Consider the following 23,159-nt stretch of genomic DNA (forward strand, 5'->3'; position numbering starts at 1 on the left):
GCATGAGCTTCCACATTATTCTTTGGACATTCTTCGTAAGGTTTTCTCCATGCTTTAAGAAGCCAAAGAAACCTGCACATGACTCATACAGTTTGTGGCTGACTCTCTTGACAAAATGGAAGCTGGACCATTAGGGAAGATGACATATACAACCAGTTTAAAACATTGTTTTGCCACCCAGAGGCAAGTGACTGAATGAGACATACATATCAAGTCTTCAATCATAAGTATACTTAGTAGGAAGTTAAGTCTCACTGGTCAGTAGGCCTTACATTTGAGAAAACATGCTCAGGATCACACTGTAAGAGTCCTAGCGTTTAGAATGAAAAATAAAGCATGGCCCCTCACCCCAGCTCTGTACTGTATTAGCTCCTTTGCATCTAAATGTTCAAGAGATCTCTGTTTCCACTTATTAGGCAAAGACAGCGCAAGTGAAGACTCATTAATAGTTCTCCCTATATTACAAGTTTCAGGCTTTCAATAAGTTTGTACAGGGTAATACACATTTTGATAAATGAAAATGTTTATGGTTGCAGATACAGGCAGTCAAAACGTAATATAAAAGCCAAAGTACCATACACCTTTAATAATGCCCCGTGTCAAGCATGGAACATTATTGTACGATCAGCACATGTCTTTTACAATGCAGAAAGCCTATTTTTATCCCACGAGACAATTAGCAGAATTCTGTTTTCATGCTTTTTTATGCAACAATTCGCTTCACTATATTTTGATCATTGTCCAGCTTCTTTTCAGTAGCAGCATAGTTTCTATACTCTGCCTTTTCTCTGACAGCCCACTTACACAGCCACCCACCATATGTTCATACTAACTTAATGCAGGAGATAAGCTGTATGTACACATACAACCTGCCACAACTCCCCCTTGCTGACCCACTTGAAACAGTTTGACTGTAATGTAAGAACAGAAAAAGAACCCTGCTGGAAAAGCCCCAAAGGTCCATCCAGTCCAATGTCTTGTTTCCTGTAGTGGGCAACCATAGGCTTTCAGGAAGCCCATAAGCAGGGCATGTAGGAAATAGTCCCCCCCCAAAAAAACCTGGCATTCAGTGGCATACTGGCTCTGGACATGGAGGTTCCATTTAACTGCCATAGTCAATGACTGCAAGCAGGCCTCATCCGCCATGAATTTGTCTAATCCCTTTTTAAATCCATCCAGACTAGTAGCCATCACCAAGACTTTGTGTGGCAATGAATGTGCCAGAATGGCTTGCTAGATGGGTAGCTTCCACTATGTGGAGAGTTGCCATACCACCGCCAGGAACATTCGACTGTAATGAAAAAACTCTTCTCACAATGATAGGTGGACATCCAGTTTCTGCTTAAAACCTCCACTTGTAATTAATGGCTGCCAGGTGGAGCAGCTGTGTCATGCAGTTATCATTTAAGTTGCCTCCACATGGTCATAGGCTAACAGATAGGATGCTGCTTTATACCAAATCAGGCCATTTGTCTACCTAGTCCAATATTCCCTACTCTGGCAGTGTCTCTAGGATCTCAGTCAGCAGAGGTCTTTCTCATCACTTGCAATCTGGTCCTTTTTTAAAAAAAGGCAGAGGGCTTTCTTCACCACTCAGTAAGAGATTCACTTTGCTAAACTTTCTTGTTACTTCCTGATTCAAGAGTGTCCCTGATTGGTAATAACTAGGGGCTATTCTCTGAAAAGGCTGTCTGTTCAAGATAAGCTAGTGGTTTCCCTCCATTTCTTCTTTCCACTTCCTTTTGTTCTTATCTCAGTAGATTGTATGCCTGCAAGCAGAGTGTGACTCATGGTTTTAATTTTTACACAGCACCTAGGTTTGAAGCACTATGTAAATAATATTATTCATTCTGACAAACTAGACTTTCAGCTGCAACTAATTGTCCCCTCTGCTTATAACTACCAGAGAGATAAAGGAACAAGAACCTAATTCTTTAGAATGACAGTAGGATGGCATATTGGCAAAGCTACTAATGGTAGTTGGCATAACTGCTGCAGCTGTTTTAACTTAACACTGCCATCTCTAGGCTTGTCCATCTGGTATCTTTATCAGATTTGTTGTTGCTATCCCTATTACTTGCTCTTCTTTCTACTGCTCCATTTGCTTCCTCGGAAGTTACACATGCCGCATAAGCTGCAGGCCATGTCATGTTTTTGCATGGCACTGAATGATCATATACCCCCATAGGAGTTTGAACACAAAAGCGTAACTCAGTGAGAAAAATGACATTCATATACAGGTAGCATGCACACAGAGGCACAGTGGTAGCTGAAACACACTGGGGTGATTAACTGAAAGCTGCCCACAGTGATAGAATTTCAGACAAATTAGGGTCAAGCCATGATAACAACCAGCAAATTAATTATGAGCTCCCTGACTTATCTGAGTCTTCAGAGTTAGCTACAAGCTTACATTTAAGGTAGGCCTTTTGCCAACTAGGGATTCTGCTAATGATATTCACTGAAAGTTTGGTTTTATTCTAATTGTGTTCCAACTCCGTAGATGCCATTCTCTAGAGAAATTCCATATGTGGATTAGCCAAAGAGAACACCTCTCTCTTTGGGCTAGCTCACATACGTCAGGTTCTTCACAATAACTGTAACATCAAGTGGAGATTTGCATGTGTAAATATTCTATCCCAAACCCAACACCAGAGACACAGCTTTCATATCATCTCCGATACAATGCTTTTCAATGGAGGCAGCTTGTACCTTCAGCTCTTCATCCAGTGATGTACATGCATGTGTGAACCAACCTCCTGCACCCCTGTTGTATGAATACTATGCATTTTGATAAACTATTTGGAGGGAAGGGGATCGTTTATGATTATAGCATCTTCTTTATTAGCATAGAATAATCTGCTAACAGAGATAAAGATTCATTAAATAGAAACAGCTGCCCAATGAAGAGTTCTGTAGAACCCAAATGTTTACACAGACCTATATCAAAGTGAAGGCAGGAGTCATAGCTCAGTGGTAGGACACTTGCTTTGACTGACTCTCTGGCATCTCCATTTAAAAGATCTCAGGTAAAAAGGATAGGGAAGGCCTCGGCCTGAGACTCTGGGGCTAGACAGACCTATGGTCTGGCTCAGTCCAAGGCAGCTTCATATGTTTTTATGGCCCATTAAAAGTTATTCTTTTATCCACTTTATATTCCCTCTCCTTTAGGGTCAGCTGAGGAGACACTATCTGCTCTTTTGGAAAAGAGGAATGGAACAACATGAATCTGTTCATACCTTGGTACTGAGAAGGAGGTTCTGACAGGCGCCCATACTTGTGCTTTTTGCCATCTTTCCAGTCTATTGCTAAAATCGGGGGGGGGGGGGGAGAGAGAGAGAGAATAACCCCACAAACATGTAAGTGAGGAATCAAGTTATTTCAGCTTTCCTTCATAAGTAAACAAATATACCCCATGTTGCACACTGTTTCTTAGTGAAGCTCAAGTAGTTTTAAACTTCAATGTAAGATGTCACTGGCTGTGGCCAGAGTTCCCTTCACCTGGTAAAAATAAATTAAGCAAAAACTGAATCCAATCCCATATTAAAATATCATGAGACTGGTTTTAAAATGGTGAGTTTCAAAAGCCAGCCTCAAATAGGAAGATCTGTCCTTTTCATGAGAATCAGAAGCCAGTCAGGGGGAAACTGTTATTTTCCTTAGTCTCTGTTTATTTCTCAGATCCCTATCAGCTGCATTACTGAGATTCAGGAGAACTGAAGAAAAAGCAAGTATCTCTCCCCATACCCACCAGACATCATTCAAACAGTCAGTCAACTGACAATTCTAGTGATGTGTCAGGATGCAAACTGATGAAAACAGGATAACATTTCGCTGCATCTTTGGCAATATTTCCCCACTTCCCACATGCAACTGTGCCACCCCCTGTATCTGGCAACTCACCCAGGACCTGGTTAACGGGGGAGGTGGAATTAACGCTGTTTTGTGGATGGATTGGGCCCAGGAGATTTAAGTAATATATCACAGAGAGAAAAATTGCCAGTGAGCCTTTATGTCATCACCGCAGCCAAACACAACCTTGCTATTTTAATAATGATGCAACACAAACAGAACAGTTTTCTTTTGAGCCAAATGGCAAACCAGATTGCTTCAACCCACTTCTTGACATTCCAGGAGAGTTATGGAAATCGACCCTTACCCAGAAATGCAACAAAGTGATATGTTCAAAAATACTAGTAACGCTGTTCCAATAGGAAAAAAATAGGAAAATACTGAATTGGAGAAAGTAATTTTAACTGTTTTTCTGTTAAAACAATGCAAAGTCTTATAGCACCAACAAATTTAGAGACCAATACATTTATTATGAGATAAGCTTTCTGATTTCTCACATATTCTCAAACCTTGCTCATTCAAAACATTCCTCCTCCCTTCCAATCCCTTTTCCTTTTGTGTTGTGTTGTTTAGATTGTAAGTCTGAGGACAGGGACTGTCTTATTATTGATCTTTGTAAGCTGCTCTGGCTAATAATAGTAATAGTAAAAATACTGTACTCTCCAGGCTCCCTCTCCAATAAATAGCACTATCAAATTACTTCCCTCCACCCCTTTTCTCTAAGCATTGACTGGGAGCCAAACTAGATATGTTTGTTAAAAGTCAACCACACAAGGGCAAACCATGGCCCTGATGGTAAGGGAGAGAAGTTCCTTGTCTACAGGAAAAAAAAAAAAATCTACAAGTGATTCTGATATTGATACAATAGAAACTGTGTACGTTTTGCAAATGAAAGGGGTGAGGGTGGGGAGAGAGAAGAGTATTTTTTAAAATGTACATACAACAAAATATTTAGATAAACATACATGCCTTAATGATGCTTGCCCTTGTTGGACTAAAACTATACCGATTAAGAGGCATACAACTGCGCAAAGTGATGTGGCTACCGATTTCCCTTGCTCCTGCTCCTCAGGAATTCAGTTGTTCTGACACATCAAAATACATTTCCCAGTTAATTTCTTGATCCCTAGTTATAGATATTAAGAAAATATGTTCCTTATTTAACAGAAGTAGTTAGGTGACAAATACTTGAAAGATGTGTCCTTCACTGCTTAACAGATGGTTGGGCGGTTTGGAGGGTGTCTGTGCTTCTCTCATATCCCCTCCCTTCAGTTCTGTTTCCACTAGTTATTCTCACTTGCACACTGAATGAAGCCAGTTGTGTGCGCTTACTATTTCTGCTAGAAAGCTGAACAAGCTAGTCATAAAGTAGCTTTGAGTAATCATTGCCCACTCAAATAGAAGCTTGCTGCAGAAACACTCAGTGGGGACTGAGCGAGACAGAGTGCTGCATAATGCATCCTTCAGATCCTCACAGTTCAGACATGTGGGCAGTATCATCTGTGCTCACTCTAGAGTGATCCCCACATGTCTAACAGAAGCTAGTACAGAAGGGTCAGCATGAATTGTGCAAATCAACATAGCTATCTTTTTACTCTCAACTCCAGAGATATGCCAGGGAAACGGTATCTAGATTCTATGAGACACTTCCCCTGTGCCTGCTTGTACGATACAGCAGCTAGGAGTTGGGGAAAGCACAGGCAGGATAGCCCTAGAACAGCTGAAAGATAAGGCTGATGATGGATGTCTGCCAGAACTGACTTCCTGTATCATTCTCATCCTCCATCACTTTGTAAAACAAGGTGGAAGCTATGGGTATGGGGAGAGGGGAACAAAAACATACTAGGGATATTTGAAGAATTCCCTTGCAGAGTAGTATAATGTTCAGGTGCTCATTACCTCTAGCAGCCAATTATCTGGTGCTCAATGAGAGAAGCCATGTTAGCAGCCATTATTAATTTTGAGATGAACAAACCTTTGTTAGGATAGATGTAAAAAGTGACAAATGGGGAAAAGCTACAACAGCGCAGGAGTGTGTGCCCATGACAATTGCAGCTAAAATAAATAAATTTTAAAAATATTCCATGTCTTTCTAGAAAGCCATCTTTACTGACAGGAAACTGCCAAGCTAAAAGCACAGGTGTTGGTTTTGAGGCATAGTGTATAATGTTTGTAACCACAATCTCTATAGTGGCTGGAGGATTCTGATTTCATGAAGAAAATAAGAAGCTGAACACAAGGATGAAATCAAAGCTGAGACCACCAGACTGTTGACTAATCAAGCAGCATCTTTATTATCAAGCCCTCCAGCTGCCTCTCAGCATGCTCACATGGGTTTCTGTTTTCCTCCATTTACTTTCACTTTATTAAAGGACAAGTAGTGCTAGAAACGGGCTAACACTCCTGTAGGATGAGCAACCAGAAATGCAAAGGCAATTTAAAGCAGCACGATAAATCAGAGACGAACAGTTCTTGCAATAACTTGTGTATGTTGAATGGCAGATGTAAATAAAGGGTGGCAAGAGATCCTGCCTTCTTTACTGGAATCTCCCCTCTGCTCTATACAGAAAATCACTTTTCAAATGCTTAGAATCTGAGGGGGGTGGGGAACAGAAAGCAATCTACAGCTTTAAAGAAAAACTGCCTTAATGCATATGCCACAGACACAATCACAATTTGCCTTGCACTGGGAGAAAAGATTATAGCCACTAGAGGAAAGTGCCATGAGGTAGGCTGGTTGTTGGTTTCATGCCTCATTAAAAGGGAAGGATGCATCTGCCAACCTAGCACCGGCTTGCACCATGCTGGGCGTATAAACACATGGTGCCAAAGCAGCAACACAGGCTCAAAGGAGCTCCCTTCAGCTGGCCTTGCCTGTTAACAGAACAGCAAGCTAGGCTCCCCTTTAAAAACAATTATGGGCAGAAAGTTTATTCATGTGCAGAAAGTGGAGAGTCTCTAGCAATGGAAGTCAAAATGCTGCCTACCGCCAAACAACATAGCGCAAGTAACTGTATTATCAGCATCAACAACACAGCAACATCAGTGGACAAGGCAGTGTACAGAGTAACTTAAGCAGAAGGCAACCCCCTGCCCCCAAACTTACGTTTCTCCAAGCTGCCACTTCCCTAGAAATTTTTTAAAAACTAAACAAATGTTTCAAGGACACACTAAAACTTTCATGCTGAAACCCAAGGATGCTCTCAACCCCCCATACAGCTGCTCAACACTTACACAAGTATAACACAATCTGTGCACTCATCCCTTCCTCTTCCAACAGTTTTCCCCCAACTGATAAAGAACTCTGACAAGAGAGGCTTGGGCCCCACACTCTTCCAAGTAGTGCAGGAGCTTAGCTCCAGTTCCTGCTTACCAGCTACTATTGTAGGTCAAGTTGTATGTACATGAAACAAAGTTCCTTTGAGGTCAATGGATACCACTTATAAATAAATCTGTGTAGGATAGTGTCTTTATAGTGACATTCCTCAAACTTGGAAGGAGTAGTAGATATACATGCCCTACATGTAGACAACCAGCTCACTTAGAAGTGCCCCATCCTCCACTCAAGAAAAACGAACTATTCAGCATATTTTGTTTGCACTTCTCACTTTTGTAAAGAATTTAATGTAATACTTCTTTTTAAACTGTGTATGGGTCAGTTCTCAGGGAGCTAGTTGTTTAGATGTAGGATATGTGCATGTCTCACACAAAAGAATCAATTTTACCTCTCCACACAAATCTGTTGTGATGTTCTATGCACCCAATATTTAAATGTGGCCTACAATCCTACTTGTTTAAAATAGCATCCATACCCTTCATCCTAATCACTGCATATTTGATATATCAATAAATCAATTAGCTTAAAGGTTTCTCAGGGCCATTTCCTGGACTGAGTACTAGAGCTTACCTTTCTGAGGGCTTGGCTTCCGCATTATACTGCCTGTTACAAGTTGTCACCCTGGAACTGGCTCAGGTTTACCAATCTGAAGTTGTCTAGAGAGGAAAAAAAATAGATATGAAGTTCTGGAGAAGGGCAGGGGTCAAGAATTTTAAACAGATACCACACCAGAAAGTTCCCTTTCATTCCAAATTTAATGCCAAATACCAGCTGCACATGTTTGCATCCCTCATATCCAGGGTTTTATAAATGAAACTGATTATTTGAATCCATTCCAGTATGCTTTAAGGCCCGGTTTTGGACTGGAAACGGCCATAATTGATGACCTGCACTGGGAGATGGACAGAGGGAGTGCTACCCTGCTTATTCTCCTGGATCTCTCAGGAGCTTTCAATCATGGTATCCTTCGGGGCTATCTGGCTAGAGTGGGTATACATGTGATACTGCTTTTCTGTGGTTCTGTTCCTATCTGGAAGGTTGGACCCAGAACATGGTGCTTGGAGACTGCTGTTCTAGCCCATGGTCTGTGGGGTATCACAGGGTTCCATACTGTCTCCTATTCTTTTTAATATCTACATGAAACCACTGGGTGAGGTCATTTGTAGATTTGGGCTGAAAAGTCACCAGTATGCAGATGACACATGGCTCTACCTCTCATTCCCAGCATCCAATCACAGGGAGGAAGCTGAAATGATAAATTGACATCTGGAGTTAGTTCAGGAGTGGGTGGGGGCTAGCACGCTGAAACATAATCCTAACAAGACAAAGGTATTATCAGACAAGAACACTAGCAATCTAGGTGAGGTGGTTCAACCTGTCCTGGCTGGGGTTGCACTGCCCTTTAAGGATCAGGTATGTAGCTTGGAGGTACTCCTTGATCCACCACTTTCCCTAAATGCTCACATGGCATAGGTTGCTAGGAATGGCTTTTATCAGCTTTCGTTAATATGCCAGTTGCAGCCTTACTTAACCCTATGCTACAGCTACCTCCAGACTGGATTATTGTAATGCACTCTGTGTGGAGGCAGAACTCAGGAGTATGTTCCTGAGTGAAATTCATCAAGCTCCATGCCTTTCATCACACTTTTATTTTGATGGGCTTTTAATGTATAAAACCTAGTATGATTGTTGCTAGTTTTAATGTACAACATCTCTTTCTCTTTCTTCTATGTTTGTGTTTTGGTTTGTTTTAAATGCTTGTTTTATTTTGTTATTGCTTTTAGAAATTGTTTGTTGTACTTGCAGTTTTGCTGATTATGTTATACCCTGCTCTGAGTACTTTTAGTAGAAGAGTGAGATATAAATAGATAATTATTTTTTTGTTTTTTTATATAACCCATGCCTCAAAAATATTGTAATTGACTTAAAAACCATTTGTTTTCTTAGAAAAGGGAAATGCATTACAGTAATATGTCTTCTTGTTTCTTAGAGCTGAGTTCCCTGCAATAAGGCTTGAAAGTTATGAATGCTACAAAGTTGTGATTTGCATGATTTCCAGTGAAATTTCAGGTTTCAGTGAAATTTCAGGATAAAAATAAACTGATAGCCCTATGAAGCAGGTAAGGAGTCAACCTAATGATGAAATGCTGTCTATTTCAAGAACTCCACTCTTTTCATCACTAAGATCAAACCTTTTTTTATAATATTCCAGCAACTTTAAATGTACTTCTAAGATTGAGAACAGAATAAATTAACAAGAACATATGTCTGCTTTTGTATACTGGGTGGGTCCCAAGTGGTTTTTTGCTCTTGTCCACTGACAAAGGAGCAAACAGACCTGATGATTATGAGAATGTGCAAAAATAAAGCTAGTGATAAATAAATAATTTGGAGTTTGAACTTCATACAGTATTTATATGTCCCACAACTTTATCATTGTCAGAGACATTTATTTGCAACCTGGAGCAATGCCTATTTATTTAGAAGTATGCCCCATGGATTTCAAGAGGACTTATTCCCAAGCATGTGTACACAGAATCACAGCCTTAGATTTTGAATTTGTTCCACTGCAAAGACTCCGGAGGGAAACAACATTTACAAAAACAAGCATAAAAAACAGAATAGTCACACAAATTATAAAGCCCCCCTGCATTAAATTAAAATTAATTGTGGCTGGAAAAGACAGGGTTTTTTTTCTCAGTGACAGTTAAAAATGATTTGAAAGAGTTTGCTGCTGATGGAGTGTACACTCATTTTAACTTTTGCCTCTTGGTAGACAAGTGTTTGTATTGTTTCAAAAGCCTGCTAGACAAGAGGCAGCAGAAAGAGAAACATCGTGTGTGTGTGTGTGTGTGTGTCTATATATATCACTATCATGGAAAGTGTTAACTCTCAAAAACTGTTCCTGGCTTTAGCCTTTGGTTGCCAAATCCACTCTCCCATGAAAAAGTGGTTTTAAGCTGCAATCCATGTACCTGGGAGTAAATCCCATTGAACTCAAGTGGGCTTACTTCTGAGTAGACATGTGTAGGAATGCACTCTTCTGTACTTCTAGAAGACGACCAGAATGTGTATGTGGAGACCAAGTCCCATAGCCCACAACACCCTATACTACAGGGAATACTTGCCTCCCAGCAAGCTCTTCTGAGTACTACACACATACACATGCAGCTTCCTTTCCGGCTACTGGCGTCCTTTTAAAACTGCAGAACAGCAGGGGATACTGGAAGGGGAGAACAGGGCAAAGAGCTTCTGGAAGGCAGCCCAGACAGCTCTGAGCTAACATGCATGCCAGGAGGCAGTGACTAGGGAGCACAAGTTCTCTGCCTATTGGGAGTCTCCTGGCTGTATGTACTGCAAGCTGAAGCCAAGCTTAGGGAAGATAGGTACTGGAGAGAGGGGAGACATTTTGGAAGATACAAGGGGAAGACTTGTCAGCAGAAGACGAGTATAAGGTATAAGAAGGAGGAAACTGTTAGATTATCTCTTTCATCCTTGTCATTAATGTCAACAAATATAAGTGTGAGACCAAGGACAAGACACAAACTAATGAGCTTTAGTAAGTTCTAAGGAAACTTGCTTCCTACACCAGCAATTAGTATGTGCACTTGCAACGCCACCCAGTTAACCCTCTCCTCCCCTCACCATTTATTTACATCCTTTTACACACTAAAAGCATCAACAACACATTCGGGGAAACACTGCACTATATCTGCTCTCAATATGGTCAACAGGACAGCAGCAAACAGTTCCAGCAATTCATTAATTAGAACAGTTCCCTAGATCCTGTTATCACAAAAGAGTGGCCACCTCATGCAGTCTCTGGCACAGTGTCAGATGTTCCAACAGTAGAGCAGCCTAGTGTATTTCTGAATGGGAGAAGAGCCACACATACTTGCATGGTCACAGTGGCATGGTAATGCTAGAAAAACCACAGCATGAAGCGATTGCTGGACTGCTTCACTGTTGCAGGCACAAGAGCAAACTAGAACAGGAGCCAACATTCTTGATGAATACACAAGAGCCAACTATTGCAGAGGAAAGGTGACAACCTCAAATAGACAGAGTGTGTGAATTTAGATTATGATGATGTCTAACAGGCACTGTGATTGCTGACCATTTTCAGTAGCATTTTAGAAACAATTAGGAGAGTTAAAGGCTAATGAGTACCAAAGATGATATGCTACACCCACTGCATACACTGCTGCATTGCTATAAATATGTTGTTAAAATAGGTTTTAAAACTTTGTCTCGTTATGAGATGAATAAAATCACTTCCCCATATCCCTTATCAAACAGTAACACAATAAAGAACTCTAAAAGATGACATGAGCAAAAATTCTCTCTCTGATCATGGGGATTATATATACTTCACACCAGAAGTACCCAAGAGCCCATATTTATTTTGACAAATTTATAGCCGTTTTCCAACAATTGTTCAGAAAGTAGGTTACAATTAAATAAAAACAAAATACCAATAAAATTACAGCAGCAAAACCAGAACATTATAATAGTTTCAATTAAAGACAGAGTGATGGCATTAGAAGAACATCTTAGCTGCAAATGTTTTGTTTAAAGACAAAGATCTTGACAGCTTGTTTAAAAATGGCAAATCTTCTGGAACTGTCACAATGAATTTGGTAACTGAGTCCAGAATTTGAGGAAAAAGATAATTTGGTGGTGGCCACAACCCTGAAAGATGGTGGGACTGCCAAGAGGCTTTTGTCCATGGATCTCAGAGCAGGATGCAACATAAGGAATTCTGAAGGCACTCCCAAAGCCCCAGGCAACTCGGCAATGGTCATCATAAGTATATACTAACCAGATAGGTGGCCTTCACCAGCATCTCAAATGGCTGATCTGGAAAGAGGAAGCCACACCCACTTCTTATGATACATAGAAAAAGACAAAAGGTGATTAATGGTCAGAGAAGATATCAAAATAATATTGATTTTAACAACTCATTTTAATTCTGTTTCAGTTTCCCTTTCTGATAAGAGTGGGCAACTGCAGCATGGATGCTGTAAGTGGCATAGGCAGTTTAAGTGATTATGGGCCTAGTTATGACATAAATGTCAAGCCTAAACACACTCCAGCCTCTCTCTTGTTATGCTGTGCCTCCTCCCTGGTTCAGCAGACTAGAGGCAAACTATTTCCAAGGCACAAGGGACTGTAATGAGCATTAAAGTAACACACTCAAATATGTCTTGGGTTGTGGTATTTGTCACGTGGTTTGTATGGCTGATTTTTTAAATAAACCTTTCCTCCCATTGTGACTAGCAGGCATGGAGAGGGGGCAATTCTAATAAGGACCATGGCAGGGGCAAAGGGTTAAGGCCTCCCCTCCCCCACACCACAGTCCTGACCCAGCCCACCCCTCCCAGCCTCCCCCGGCTGTTAAAAAAAAATAAAAATCAGCCACAACGTTGCATACCATGTGACAAATGCCACATCTAATTTGGCCCACAGTTAAGAGCTTTTAAGTACCACAAATTTCAGCACATGCTCAACTCTCCTAATAAAATCAACAGGGCTTAAAATAGATATGAACTGCCAATAACATGCAGAGTCTCTAGATTCTCAGCATTCATTCAAAGAACATTTAACTTTCTAGCACTCATGAACAGAAGAACATAAAGAAAGTTTTGCCGGATCAAACCTTAGTTAATCTAGTCCCAATTCTCCTTTTCCGCAAACTGGCTAGCCAAGTGCTTCAAGGAAGACCCCCAACAGGACATGAAATAATAGTTCTCACTTGCCTCTGAGCAACTGATATTCAGAGCCTCTGGACCTGGAGGTTCCATTTAGCTATCATGGCCAACAGCCACAGATTCACCTCTCCCCCATGAAATGATCTAATCCTCCTTTAAAGCAATTGATGGTAACGGTCATCAGTAGTTTCTATGGTTATATATTCCACAAGTAAATTGTGCACTGTCTGAAAAAGTACTTTTGCTTATCCTGAACCTATTGCTAGCCAGTTTCTCTGGGTGATCAACACATTCTTGTGTTCAGAAAGGGAGAAAAAAGTTATCTCTATCCACAGTCTCCAGCTGCAAGAAAATATGAAGGCAAAATTTACTGAAAGTAGAAATTCCAAAAGATTCAATTCATAAGTAGAATTGAATTTCAGAAGCTCCCCTGAAATTACTCCTAGCTTAATCACTCATATTGGTGGGAAATCATCACCTTCGGTTGTACTGTACAGGTGCCATACCACCCATATGGACTGATAGGTGTAACCATCTTGTATCTTATTGCTGCCAAGAGATTTAACAAATTTTTGGTCTTGTGAAATCATCTAGGATTGTGTACATAAATAAACTTGGGATTACAGAGTAGAAGGCCTCTGCCTTCTATCCAGTGCCCTCCGCCACTATTCAGTGGATCACACCCTGCCTCTTAGAGCATTATGGCGAGGAGAAGTCCAGCCTGGTCAGATCTATTGGCCAGAGGAGCAGCTTCACACACACACACGCAAACACACACACACCTGCTAGAAAGAACACTCTGCTCCAATTGCCAGTGCCTTGGAACTGGAGAGCAGAAGAGACGCGTACTCTGGTCCCAATTGGCCAGGGGACTGAGGGTTACTTGTGTGTGTCCATCCCTTTGGAGCTTAAAGCAATAGGGGATAGGTCTGGCAGGATTCACTGCCTTAAACAAACATTCACTATAGCAGGGGTGGGAAACCTTTTCCAACCTGAGGGACACATTGGCTCCAGACAAGCACTTCCGGGGCTGCATGCCAGCAGTGGGCAGGGACACAGCCCAAAGTGGGAGAGGTAACCCTGCTGCTGGCATGTGGTCCCTGAAAGCCTCATAGTCAGCCTAAAAGTTCAGGAGGGGGGGCACCAAAAATGTAGAGGGCAGTTCATCTGGTTTGCAGGCCTTTTAAAGACAAAATTGTAAACTGCTTTCAATTATTTATTTGTTAAAAAAATTAGGGAGAGGTGAGAAAATTTATGGGAGCCAGGCCCCCGCCCCCACCCACCCATCTTTCCACCCACACCCACCCATCTTTCAATTAGGTTTTTAAGAAGTCTAACTACAGTGTGTGATCTTTTTGAGAGAGGAGTCACAGCACTCAGGGAGGGTTAGCGCTTCCCTCCCTAGCAGCAACCTCTCCACAAAATGCCCCTATGCAGCAATTAGGCTTTGAAAAAGCCTCCACCAGCACCAATGGAGGCTTTTTAAAAGCCTAATTGTAGCATGGGGGCAGAGGGGAGGCTACAGGACAGACTGGGAGGTGCCATGGGCCTAATCCAGCCCATAGGTCAGAGGTCCCACTCCTCTGATCTATAGAATGAGGCCCAGGATAAATTAGATGCACACTGAAATGCACAGACCAGTGCAAATGGTCTATCTGCAGTGCATTGCTTTCAAAGGAGTATTAATCTTACACAAACAAATTTTCACAGTTCTACTGTAGTTCTCCTTAATTCATGCCTGCGTCAATTCTCCTCAAATTACCCTATAGGTTTTGTTTGACTCAGTATACAATCCACTCCATGTTCATATGACAATGTCCAAGGATTTTCTTCCACTTTCAGTTGGGGGGAAAGCAAAAACAGATCTTTCCACTTTCACCTCATCATAAAGTCTTGCAAACAGTGATTTGCTAGGCTGCCTGCAACAAGACTCTTGACTGGGCAAGAAAATGTTCAGAAATAGGAAAAGAGTTAGTTCTTTTTCTTTCAAGCCACAAATAGCGAAGTTAGGTAAGTCTGGGCAAGCGGGCCAGTTTGCAGGCTTATCTTGAATAGTAAAAGAATCAGAGTTAAGCACAGATCTAATCAGTCACCTCAACCTAACCTTAATACTCAACTGAAAGATTTCTCAACAGAGTTTCATTTAACCCAGGCTTCAGCATTGCTACCTCTTTTTAATACCAAGTTTCAACTCTAGGACATAAGATATATTTTAAAAGCAAAACCTCTAGGCATAAGAAGCTACTTTTATTTCACCATAAGTAAGCATAGCTTCTAAATATATGGGATTAGGAGATAAGGTTTCCCAGGGCAGTTTTTTCAGGAAAACTAACCAGAAATAAAAATCACAGCTTTTCTTTGAAACCTCCAAGGATGGCAGTCCCGCAGGCAGACTGTTCTACTGTTGGGCATCCTTTAAGTCAGGATGCTTTTCCTAATGTACGCATAAATTTAATTGAATTTCTTTCATTTCTTTACTGCCCAATAGCCAAAGCTCTCTGGGCAGATCACAAAATTATTATTTTTTAACTATGTTCAGTAGGCTGAAAGAGCAATGGTTCCTTCTCTCCTTTCATAGTGGAAGTGCAGGGTGCCATATTTTATTTATTATTTCACCTTTCTTCCCTATGGAACTCAAGGCAGTGTACATAAGGGTCTGAAGCAGTTTTCCATCCAGGCACTAGCCAGACCAAGACCTGCTTAGCTTTGGCAAGGCTGGTGCCTTCAGACCATGCATACTTATCCCTGTTAAGAAGCATCTAAAAATCTTTGGGGAGGGAGTGAAGGAATTGGGGGGGGGGGGATTTTGAGTAGCAAAATGATCAGCAGGGAAAGGGTTATCCCTTCTCCATGCAAAATGGCAGCCCTCTGTTTTGAGAGGGTTTTTTAAATTGTGGCTTTGGTTTCCACACGTGTAATGTAGTTTGCCCCAGAACTTTTCAAGATAGAAAATATTTCTATTCTGTATCCTGAGAAACATCTGGCACAATTTTCACCATGTTGCTCCTTCGTTACTGTACATCTGTAAATCAAAAGCTGGCTCAGTAATACCATACTGCATAACCTAACATTTCAGTTATAAATGTTAGGCTATGCAGTATGGTATTACTGAGCCAGATTTTCATTTATAGAACTAATAAACTACACAATGCATTATCTATCCATTTGTATGGCCTTCATTTCAGTAACATGGTATTGCCCCAATCAGATAGCTAGCCCCTTCTAGTCTCCCCAGATAGATATGTTTAGCTAAGATCTTAATCCTTTAGTCAAGAGATCACATGCATCCTTTTCTAACAGAAGAGACCAAATTCTAGAGTTTACTGCTGAGTGAATAGCCATCAAGGCAGATCAAATATACATCAAAGCTCAAACAAGCATCAAAACCCAAGGCAAGCTTATTAACTAACAGTAGTATGCAGACTACTAAAGTTCTTTTTGCAGGTTGCATTTAATACAATTCAACACACCTCAATCTTAAAATCATTTGTGGAAAGTGAGTAGTTTACTTCACTGGGACTTAGGTATGCTTAGAAACTTTACTTCGATTTGAACCTGTTCCCCAAAAGGATATATTGTAGTTTATCAACATGACTCTCACATAGTTTTCGTGTAACACACACCTACACTAAAATGTACTGAGTAGAAAAATCACACTCCTAACATTTAATGACATACATTCCAAAAAGTAATACATACTGGTTCGTAGACTGCATTTTAAAAACTGTAAGAACTATATGCATACAGTGACAGCCCCAAACAATATATACATACACTAGAGAGCAGACAATATTTTGCATTTTATATTTTGCATACTTTCAAAATATGCACTGTATGTTATTTTCTAAGTTCTGTAAACTACCCTGATGCTAAATGCATTACGTAATATTAACCCTCATTATTTCCAATGGAACATATATAACCCCACCCCACAGTATGTTTAGGATCAGGATGCCAGGCACTAGGGAGAAATGTGCAGGGTCATCATGATGTGATGAAGAATGAAAACTTTCAGCTTAAGTTCTTTTATCAATAATAAAACACAATTTCTTTTTTAGTTCATCTGGTAATAAATACCATAGTCTAGCCCATGTCCACATGTCACCCTGCTACAGCCTCAGTCATTTTCACCAATTCAAACCAAGAGATGGGGATGTAGTGAAGCAAATCAAAATGCGCAAGAGATAATGCCTAACTAATCCTAACATAAAACACATTATAAAGTTAATCTGGACTAAAGTATGAGAGAGGTGGCACCCTGACTCTGGAACGCCCTCCTGAGGGATATATGCATGCCATCAACTTTGTATTCTTTTAGGTGCACGGCTAGCATGTTTTTATCTACCCAGATATTTTAATTGATTTTTAACACTGTGGTATGGTTTTAGCTGGATGATGAGTTGTCGTTTTTATCCCTCTCATTTTTTGGACTGAAGTTTTATTGTACTGCCGGTCTATTATCTCATCTTTGTACACTGCTCTGGAACCCACTTTTGTGGATGAAGGGTGGTATAGACGACGACAACAACAAAAACGTAGCCCAAAGTGTGCATTGGACAGTCTCCTGCAGCCTTTTTGGTAGAGCCAAAAGATAGTTTTAGGGAGGATTCCTTATCAGCTTGTGATTGTTTGGGGCCAGGTGGAGAGAAAGAAAGGAAGGGCCTGAGTGAAAGCTCTCATAATTTTGGAACTTAAAAAAAGAAAAGCAAAAAGGCAGCCTAAATGTCTTTTTAAATAAGTATGTAAGAAGAGCCCTGAGCCACCTAGTCTGACATGCTGTTTCCAACAACAGCCAGCCAGGTGCCTCCAGACCAAAGCCCAACAGCAAGACATGAAGGCAACTCCCCTCCAGCACTTAGTATTCAAAGGTATACACTTAGTACCATTTAGCTCCCATGGTTAACAGCCCTTGCTAGGTCTAGAGGCCTATATCCTCCTCCAAGGATTTGTCAACAGTCCCTGTTAAAGGCATCTAAGCCGGTGGCCACGGCCCCATCATGTGGCAGTCAAGTCCATATACATTCATGTTGGCTGACGTGCAGGAGGATGCTCTAGAGGAGGCCTCTGTGCAAAAAGAGGAGGAGGAGGAGGAGGAGGGGTGAAGAAGAATAGAGTAGGCTTAATTTATTAGGAATGCTAAAAATGAGCGGCAATACCTGTAACACCTACAGCACCCCACTGAAGCGAGGGGGGCGGGCAGCCACCACGCAAGAGCACATTTTTAAGCCCACCCAAAGCAGCTCCGTGGGTCTGACATCATCCCAAACAGGCGAAGCGAGGGAAGTCGCGGAGGCGGCCCACGACGACAGGCTCGGCCTCTGCGGATCAAGCCGTGAGGGAGGGATGTGGGCCGGTCCGCTGTCACTCCGCTCGGATGGGCTCGGCTGCCCCTGGAGGGCTGGGCCTGTGCTAGGTGGAGGAGCCCCCCACCCACCCCGGCTTCGGAGCCAGGCCGTGCCCGGCTCTTGCCCCTCCTGACAGGGGCCGGCCTAGCCGGCGTTCCCCCTCCACGGGCTTCGGAGCCTCTCGCCTCTCTTCCCCGCTCACCTGCGGCCGGCCGCCGAGCGCTGGGGCTCCCTCACTGCCTCGCCACCGTTATTGCCGCCGCCATGTTCCGAAGCGCAGGGAGGTGGTGAAGGGGGGGCGGGGGAGGGAAGCAGCCTGCCCGGCCCAGCGCCGCCCCCTGCCGCCTGAGGACGCGCTGGGGAGCCCGGCCTGTCAGGAAGAGCGGGAAAGAGCCGACAGACTCCGCCGCCTCCCTCCTCCCTTCGTTTGGCGGGAGCAGCGCCGCGGCCTCACGCAGCGCCGAAGCGGCGGCGACGACGACGGCTAGGAGGAGCCTCTCCTACAACCTCGGCGGCGACGGCATCACTCCGCGGCCTCTCTCTCTCCTCACAGTTTCCCTCACGACGAGCCGCGACGGCTACAGTGACAGCCTGGCCGCATCTCCCTCCCTTCGCGCGGCCTCTGCCTCGCACACGTACACGCCGCACAGGCGACGGTTGCAGGCCTTACGCTCTCCAGCCTCGCACCCCGCCAAACAACGTTATCAGTCAGGCTAGCCGCCTCTGTTTAGCGGGCGCAGCACATCGCCCCTGTTTTCTGGTAGCTGTCCGTGGCATGGTACTGACTCCTGCTAGCTCCTTTCAGACGTTCTAAGGAATGCACGTATTGGGCTTGCGGGGCCGGGTGTAGCGCCAGGCTCTGCTCCGCCCCCGCCCCCCCCCCCGCACGTTCGTAAGAACGCGTGAAATGAGACTAGTGTTATGTCACTGTACATGCATTACTATGGTCCGTGGGGTCACGAAGAGTCGGACACGACTGAACAACAACAAGAAGTTACTTTTGTGAAGACCGGCATCTCATAAATCTTTTGGTTGGATTATGCACACACACACACACACAATCACATATATTGTGAGCGTGAGAGCGTACATATTGCGCTTTGCCCGTCTCTCAGGTCATGCTGTCCCTGCCCGAGTGACTAACCTATTTGTATTTGAAACTTGGGTGCTCCAATATAAAAAAGTGAACTTCCATCACATATACTGCCTAGTTTGCTCTTGGGGAAAATAATAGGGGCGTTTATATGAACACCCCTCATGCACCGAGAGGGGGAGCAGGGTTGCACTTGGCGGCCATGCCCCACTCCCCAGCCTCGCACTTGGCCAATGTCTGAAGGGGCCTTAAGCATGTACCAGCCGATGCACATAGAGCATTTCCACATAGAGGGGATCCTGATTACCCAGAGTCCCCCTCCCCACATGCCATGTGTGAAGGGCTGCTTTAAATGTATGCATGTCAACAGTGTGTGTGTGTGTGTGTGTGTGTGTTGGGCAGGGGGATGGCCACCATGTATGACACCACTTCCCACATCAACAGCTGATGGGTGTTCATATGAATACCCTTATAGTCATATTCTGAATAGGGAATGTGTGGAAGGAAAGATTAGGATCACGGTGGCAAGCTCTGCCTCCAACCTCTGCACACTGATGGGCTCAAAAAGCCACTTTTACACAACAAAACTGCCGTAAGTAAACACGCATGGGACGGTAGTAGGATTACAGCACAGGCCATGCCTCCAACCTATACATGTTTAACTGAATCTGTATGGAGTCTGTGTAATAACTCTGGATTCTGTTATGAGGATGAGGAGGGGCGGACTGGAAATCACTCAGAGGTCAATATATGTAAATATTGACTTAGCTTTAAGATATTCAGTCAATAGCAATATTAATTAAGCAACAAGTATAACTGTACTGACCAAATACAAATAACTCTAACACTAAACCACCCTTAATTACAAATACAGTGTTACAATTATTAGGACAGTGACAGTCACGATCACAGTTTCTTGGACTCCTGTTGCTAGTCTCTGCTACTAAGTTTTGCCATTCGCCACTGGCTGAGAGAGCTGCTCTTTCTGCCTCTGCCTCTTTGTCTTCACTACTTTGCTGCTTCCCCCTGTCTTTCTTCTGAGCAGCTCTGCTTCACTCTGCTTCCTTCTCTTGTCCTCCCCCGTCAGCTGCTCTTTCCTCCTTGGCCTTCTCTGTGTCTCCTCCAAATGCCTTTCTCCTCTTAGTTCTTCTACCTGCCCTGTCTTTATAAAATTCACAGCCCACTCTCTTTTCTAATCCTTCCATGACCCTCCCACTTTTTTACCCTTAAAGGAAGCCTAGAAATAATTTTAGATAGATAGTTTCACTGCTCGCATTACAATGTCCTTAGGAGCAAGCATTATATATTTGTGTATACAATGACAAGATAGATGAACACACCAAGAGAGTGTAGAATCTAAGCAGACATTCCCTTTAATGTGTGCAGGCCCCTGCCCATACATGCATGCTATGGTTCTACACATGCACAAGCTGTGAGTACATAGGCAGAAAATCTCTGCTTGAGAGAGTACCCGGATGGAAGAGCCCAAAATGTCCAAGGATATCCCTACACAGTAGGAGCAAAGAGACACTCTTAGGAACACAGTGTTCCAGGCAGCCAAAGGCAATAACAAGCCTGCTCCTTCAGTAGAAGACAAGGAGTTCCTGAAAATGATAAGGAATTCCTCAGAGATGAAACTAAGAACTGGGTGGACCCACACTCCAGCTTCCAACAAACAGGAACAAGCCCTCTCTCATCTTGCTTCACTACATTGGTCCTTAGAGAGAAAGTCAGAGGAGAAGGCTAACTTGTGACTTTCATGGAAAATATGTTCAAAAATGTATATAAAGAACCAGATGCACCAGAGGGTGAAGAAAGTTGGTACCTTTCAACCTTTAGTGTATATCACCAACAGAAACATGGACACATTAGAATGGTCTTTAACTCAAGTACCCAATTTTAAGGCGTTTATATGAATAACATTCTCACTGGGCTGGACTTAACTAATGACAACTTATTTGTTTCAAAAAAGAACCCATTGCCATAATTACAGCCACCCAGAAGATGTTCAACTACTTGAGATTCCTGTGGTACAGTGATGACAATCTGAACATGAAAGTAGCTGAGTACTGGAAGTGAGTACTCCAAAAGCCCTTTGCACGCATTGGGCACCTATGGACTTTGTAGAACAGCATGGCAAGAAGAGAAGGAGTATGGTCAGGATGGGAGGCAGTTTGTAGAAAGAGACCTTTATGTAGATGACCATTTAAAATCAGTACCTACAGCAGAGGAAGCCATCAATCTATTCAAGAGAACACAAAAGATGCCAGCCACAGCCAGCTTCACAAAATAGCATCCAATTGTTGTTGTTGTTGTTCAGTCGTTCAGTCGTGTCCGACTCTTCGTGACCCCATGGACCATAGCACGCCAGGCCTTCCTGTCCTGCGCTCTCTCCCGGAGTGTGCTCAAGTTCATATTCATTGCATTGGTGATGCTATCTAGCCATCTCATCCTCTGTCGTCCCCTTCTCCATTTGCTTTCAGTCTTTCCCAGCATCAGTGTCTTTTCCAGAGAGTTTTCTCTTCGCATTAGGTGGCCAAAATATTTGAGCTTCAGCTTCAGTATCTGTCCTTCCAATGAGCACTCAGGGTTGATTTCCTTTAGGATTGACTGATTTGACCTCCTTGCAGTCCAGGGGACTTGTAAGAGTCTTCTCCAGCACCACAGTTCAAAAGCATCAATTCTTCGGCGCTCAGCCTTCCTTATAGTCCAGCTCTCACAGCCATACATTACTATTGGGAAAACCATAGCTTTGATTAGACGGACCTTTGTCGGCAAGGTGATGTCTCTGCTTCTTACTATGCTGTCTAGGTTTGCCATAGCTTTCCTCCCAAGGAGCAAGCGTCTTTTAATTTCATGGCTACAGTCACCGTCTGCGGTGATCTTGGAGCCCAAGAAAGTAAAATCTGTCACTGCTTCCATATCTTCCCCTTCTATATGCCAGGAAGTGATGGGGCCAGATGCCATGATCTTCGTTTTTTTAATGTTGAGTTTCAAACCAGCTTTTGCACTCTCCTCTTTCACCCTCAACAAGAGGCTCTTGAGATCCTCTTCGCTTTCTGCCATTAGGGTGGTATCGTCTGCATATCGGAGGTTGTTGATAATTCTCCCGGCAATCTTAATTCCGACCTGTGATTCATCCAACCCGGCGTTTCTCATGATGTACTCTGCATATAAGTTAAATAAGCAGGGTGACAATATGCAGCCTTGTCGTACTCCTTTCCCAATTTTGAACCACTCAGTTGTTCCATGTCTGGTTCTGACTGTTGCTTCTTGACCCTCGTACAGGTTTCTCAGGAGACAGGTAAGGTGGCCTGGTACTCCCATCACTTTAAGAATTTGCCACAGTTTGTTGTGATCCACACAATCAAAGGCTTTAGCGTAGTCAATGAAGCAGAAATAGACGTTTTTCTGGAATTCTCTTGCTTTCTCCATGATGCAGCGAATGTTGGCGATTTGATCTCTAGTTCCTCTGCCTCTTCGAAACCCAGCTTGTACTTCCGGTAGTTCTCGGTTCGCATACTGCTGAAGCCTAGCTTGTAGGATTTTGAGCATCACCTTGCTGGCATGTGAAATGAGCGCAATTGTGCGGTAGTTTGAACACTCTTTGGCGTTGCCCTTCTTTGGAATTGGAATGTAAACTGACCTTTTCCAGTCTTGTGGCCACTGTTGAGTGTTCCAGATTTGTTGGCATATTGAATGCAGCACTTTAACAGCATCATCTTTTAGGATTTTAAATAGCTCGGCTGGAATACTGTCATCTCCGCTAGCTTTGTTGTTACTAATGCTTCCTAAGGCCCACTTGACTTCACTCTCTAGGA

At 42.9% G+C, this 23,159-nt stretch overlaps 1 protein-coding gene across 6 annotated transcripts in view; it reads right to left on the reverse strand.

Moving 5' to 3' along the window:
* The window catches only part of SCMH1 (Scm polycomb group protein homolog 1), a 79,259-nt gene extending 60,195 nt beyond the window's left edge, over nt 1-19,064 (reverse strand). For 3 of the 6 annotated variants that reach the window (XR_014785134.1, XR_014785135.1, XM_084815558.1), the window contains exons 1-4: nt 18,448-19,046; nt 12,012-12,075; nt 7,760-7,845; nt 3,240-3,308 (exon numbers count right to left, since the gene is read on the reverse strand). Coding sequence is in view for 4 of the 6 variants with exons in the window: in XM_084815558.1 (XP_084671684.1) it covers nt 3,240-3,308; nt 7,760-7,784 (94 nt within the window). In the remaining 2 variants the exon portion in view is untranslated. Of the gene's footprint in view, nt 1-3,239; nt 3,309-7,759; nt 7,846-12,011; nt 12,076-17,783; nt 17,965-18,447 lie in introns of all 6 variants that reach the window. The other 3 variants (XM_084815562.1, XM_084815560.1, XM_084815561.1) reach the window with 2 other exon arrangements.
* Between the last annotated feature and the right edge of the window lie 4,095 nt (nt 19,065-23,159).

Source organism: Heloderma suspectum, chromosome 10 (assembly GCF_057233095.1).
Source record: "Heloderma suspectum isolate Gila_16-S chromosome 10, 16-S_ref, whole genome shotgun sequence".
NCBI lineage: Eukaryota > Metazoa > Chordata > Lepidosauria > Squamata > Helodermatidae > Heloderma > Heloderma suspectum.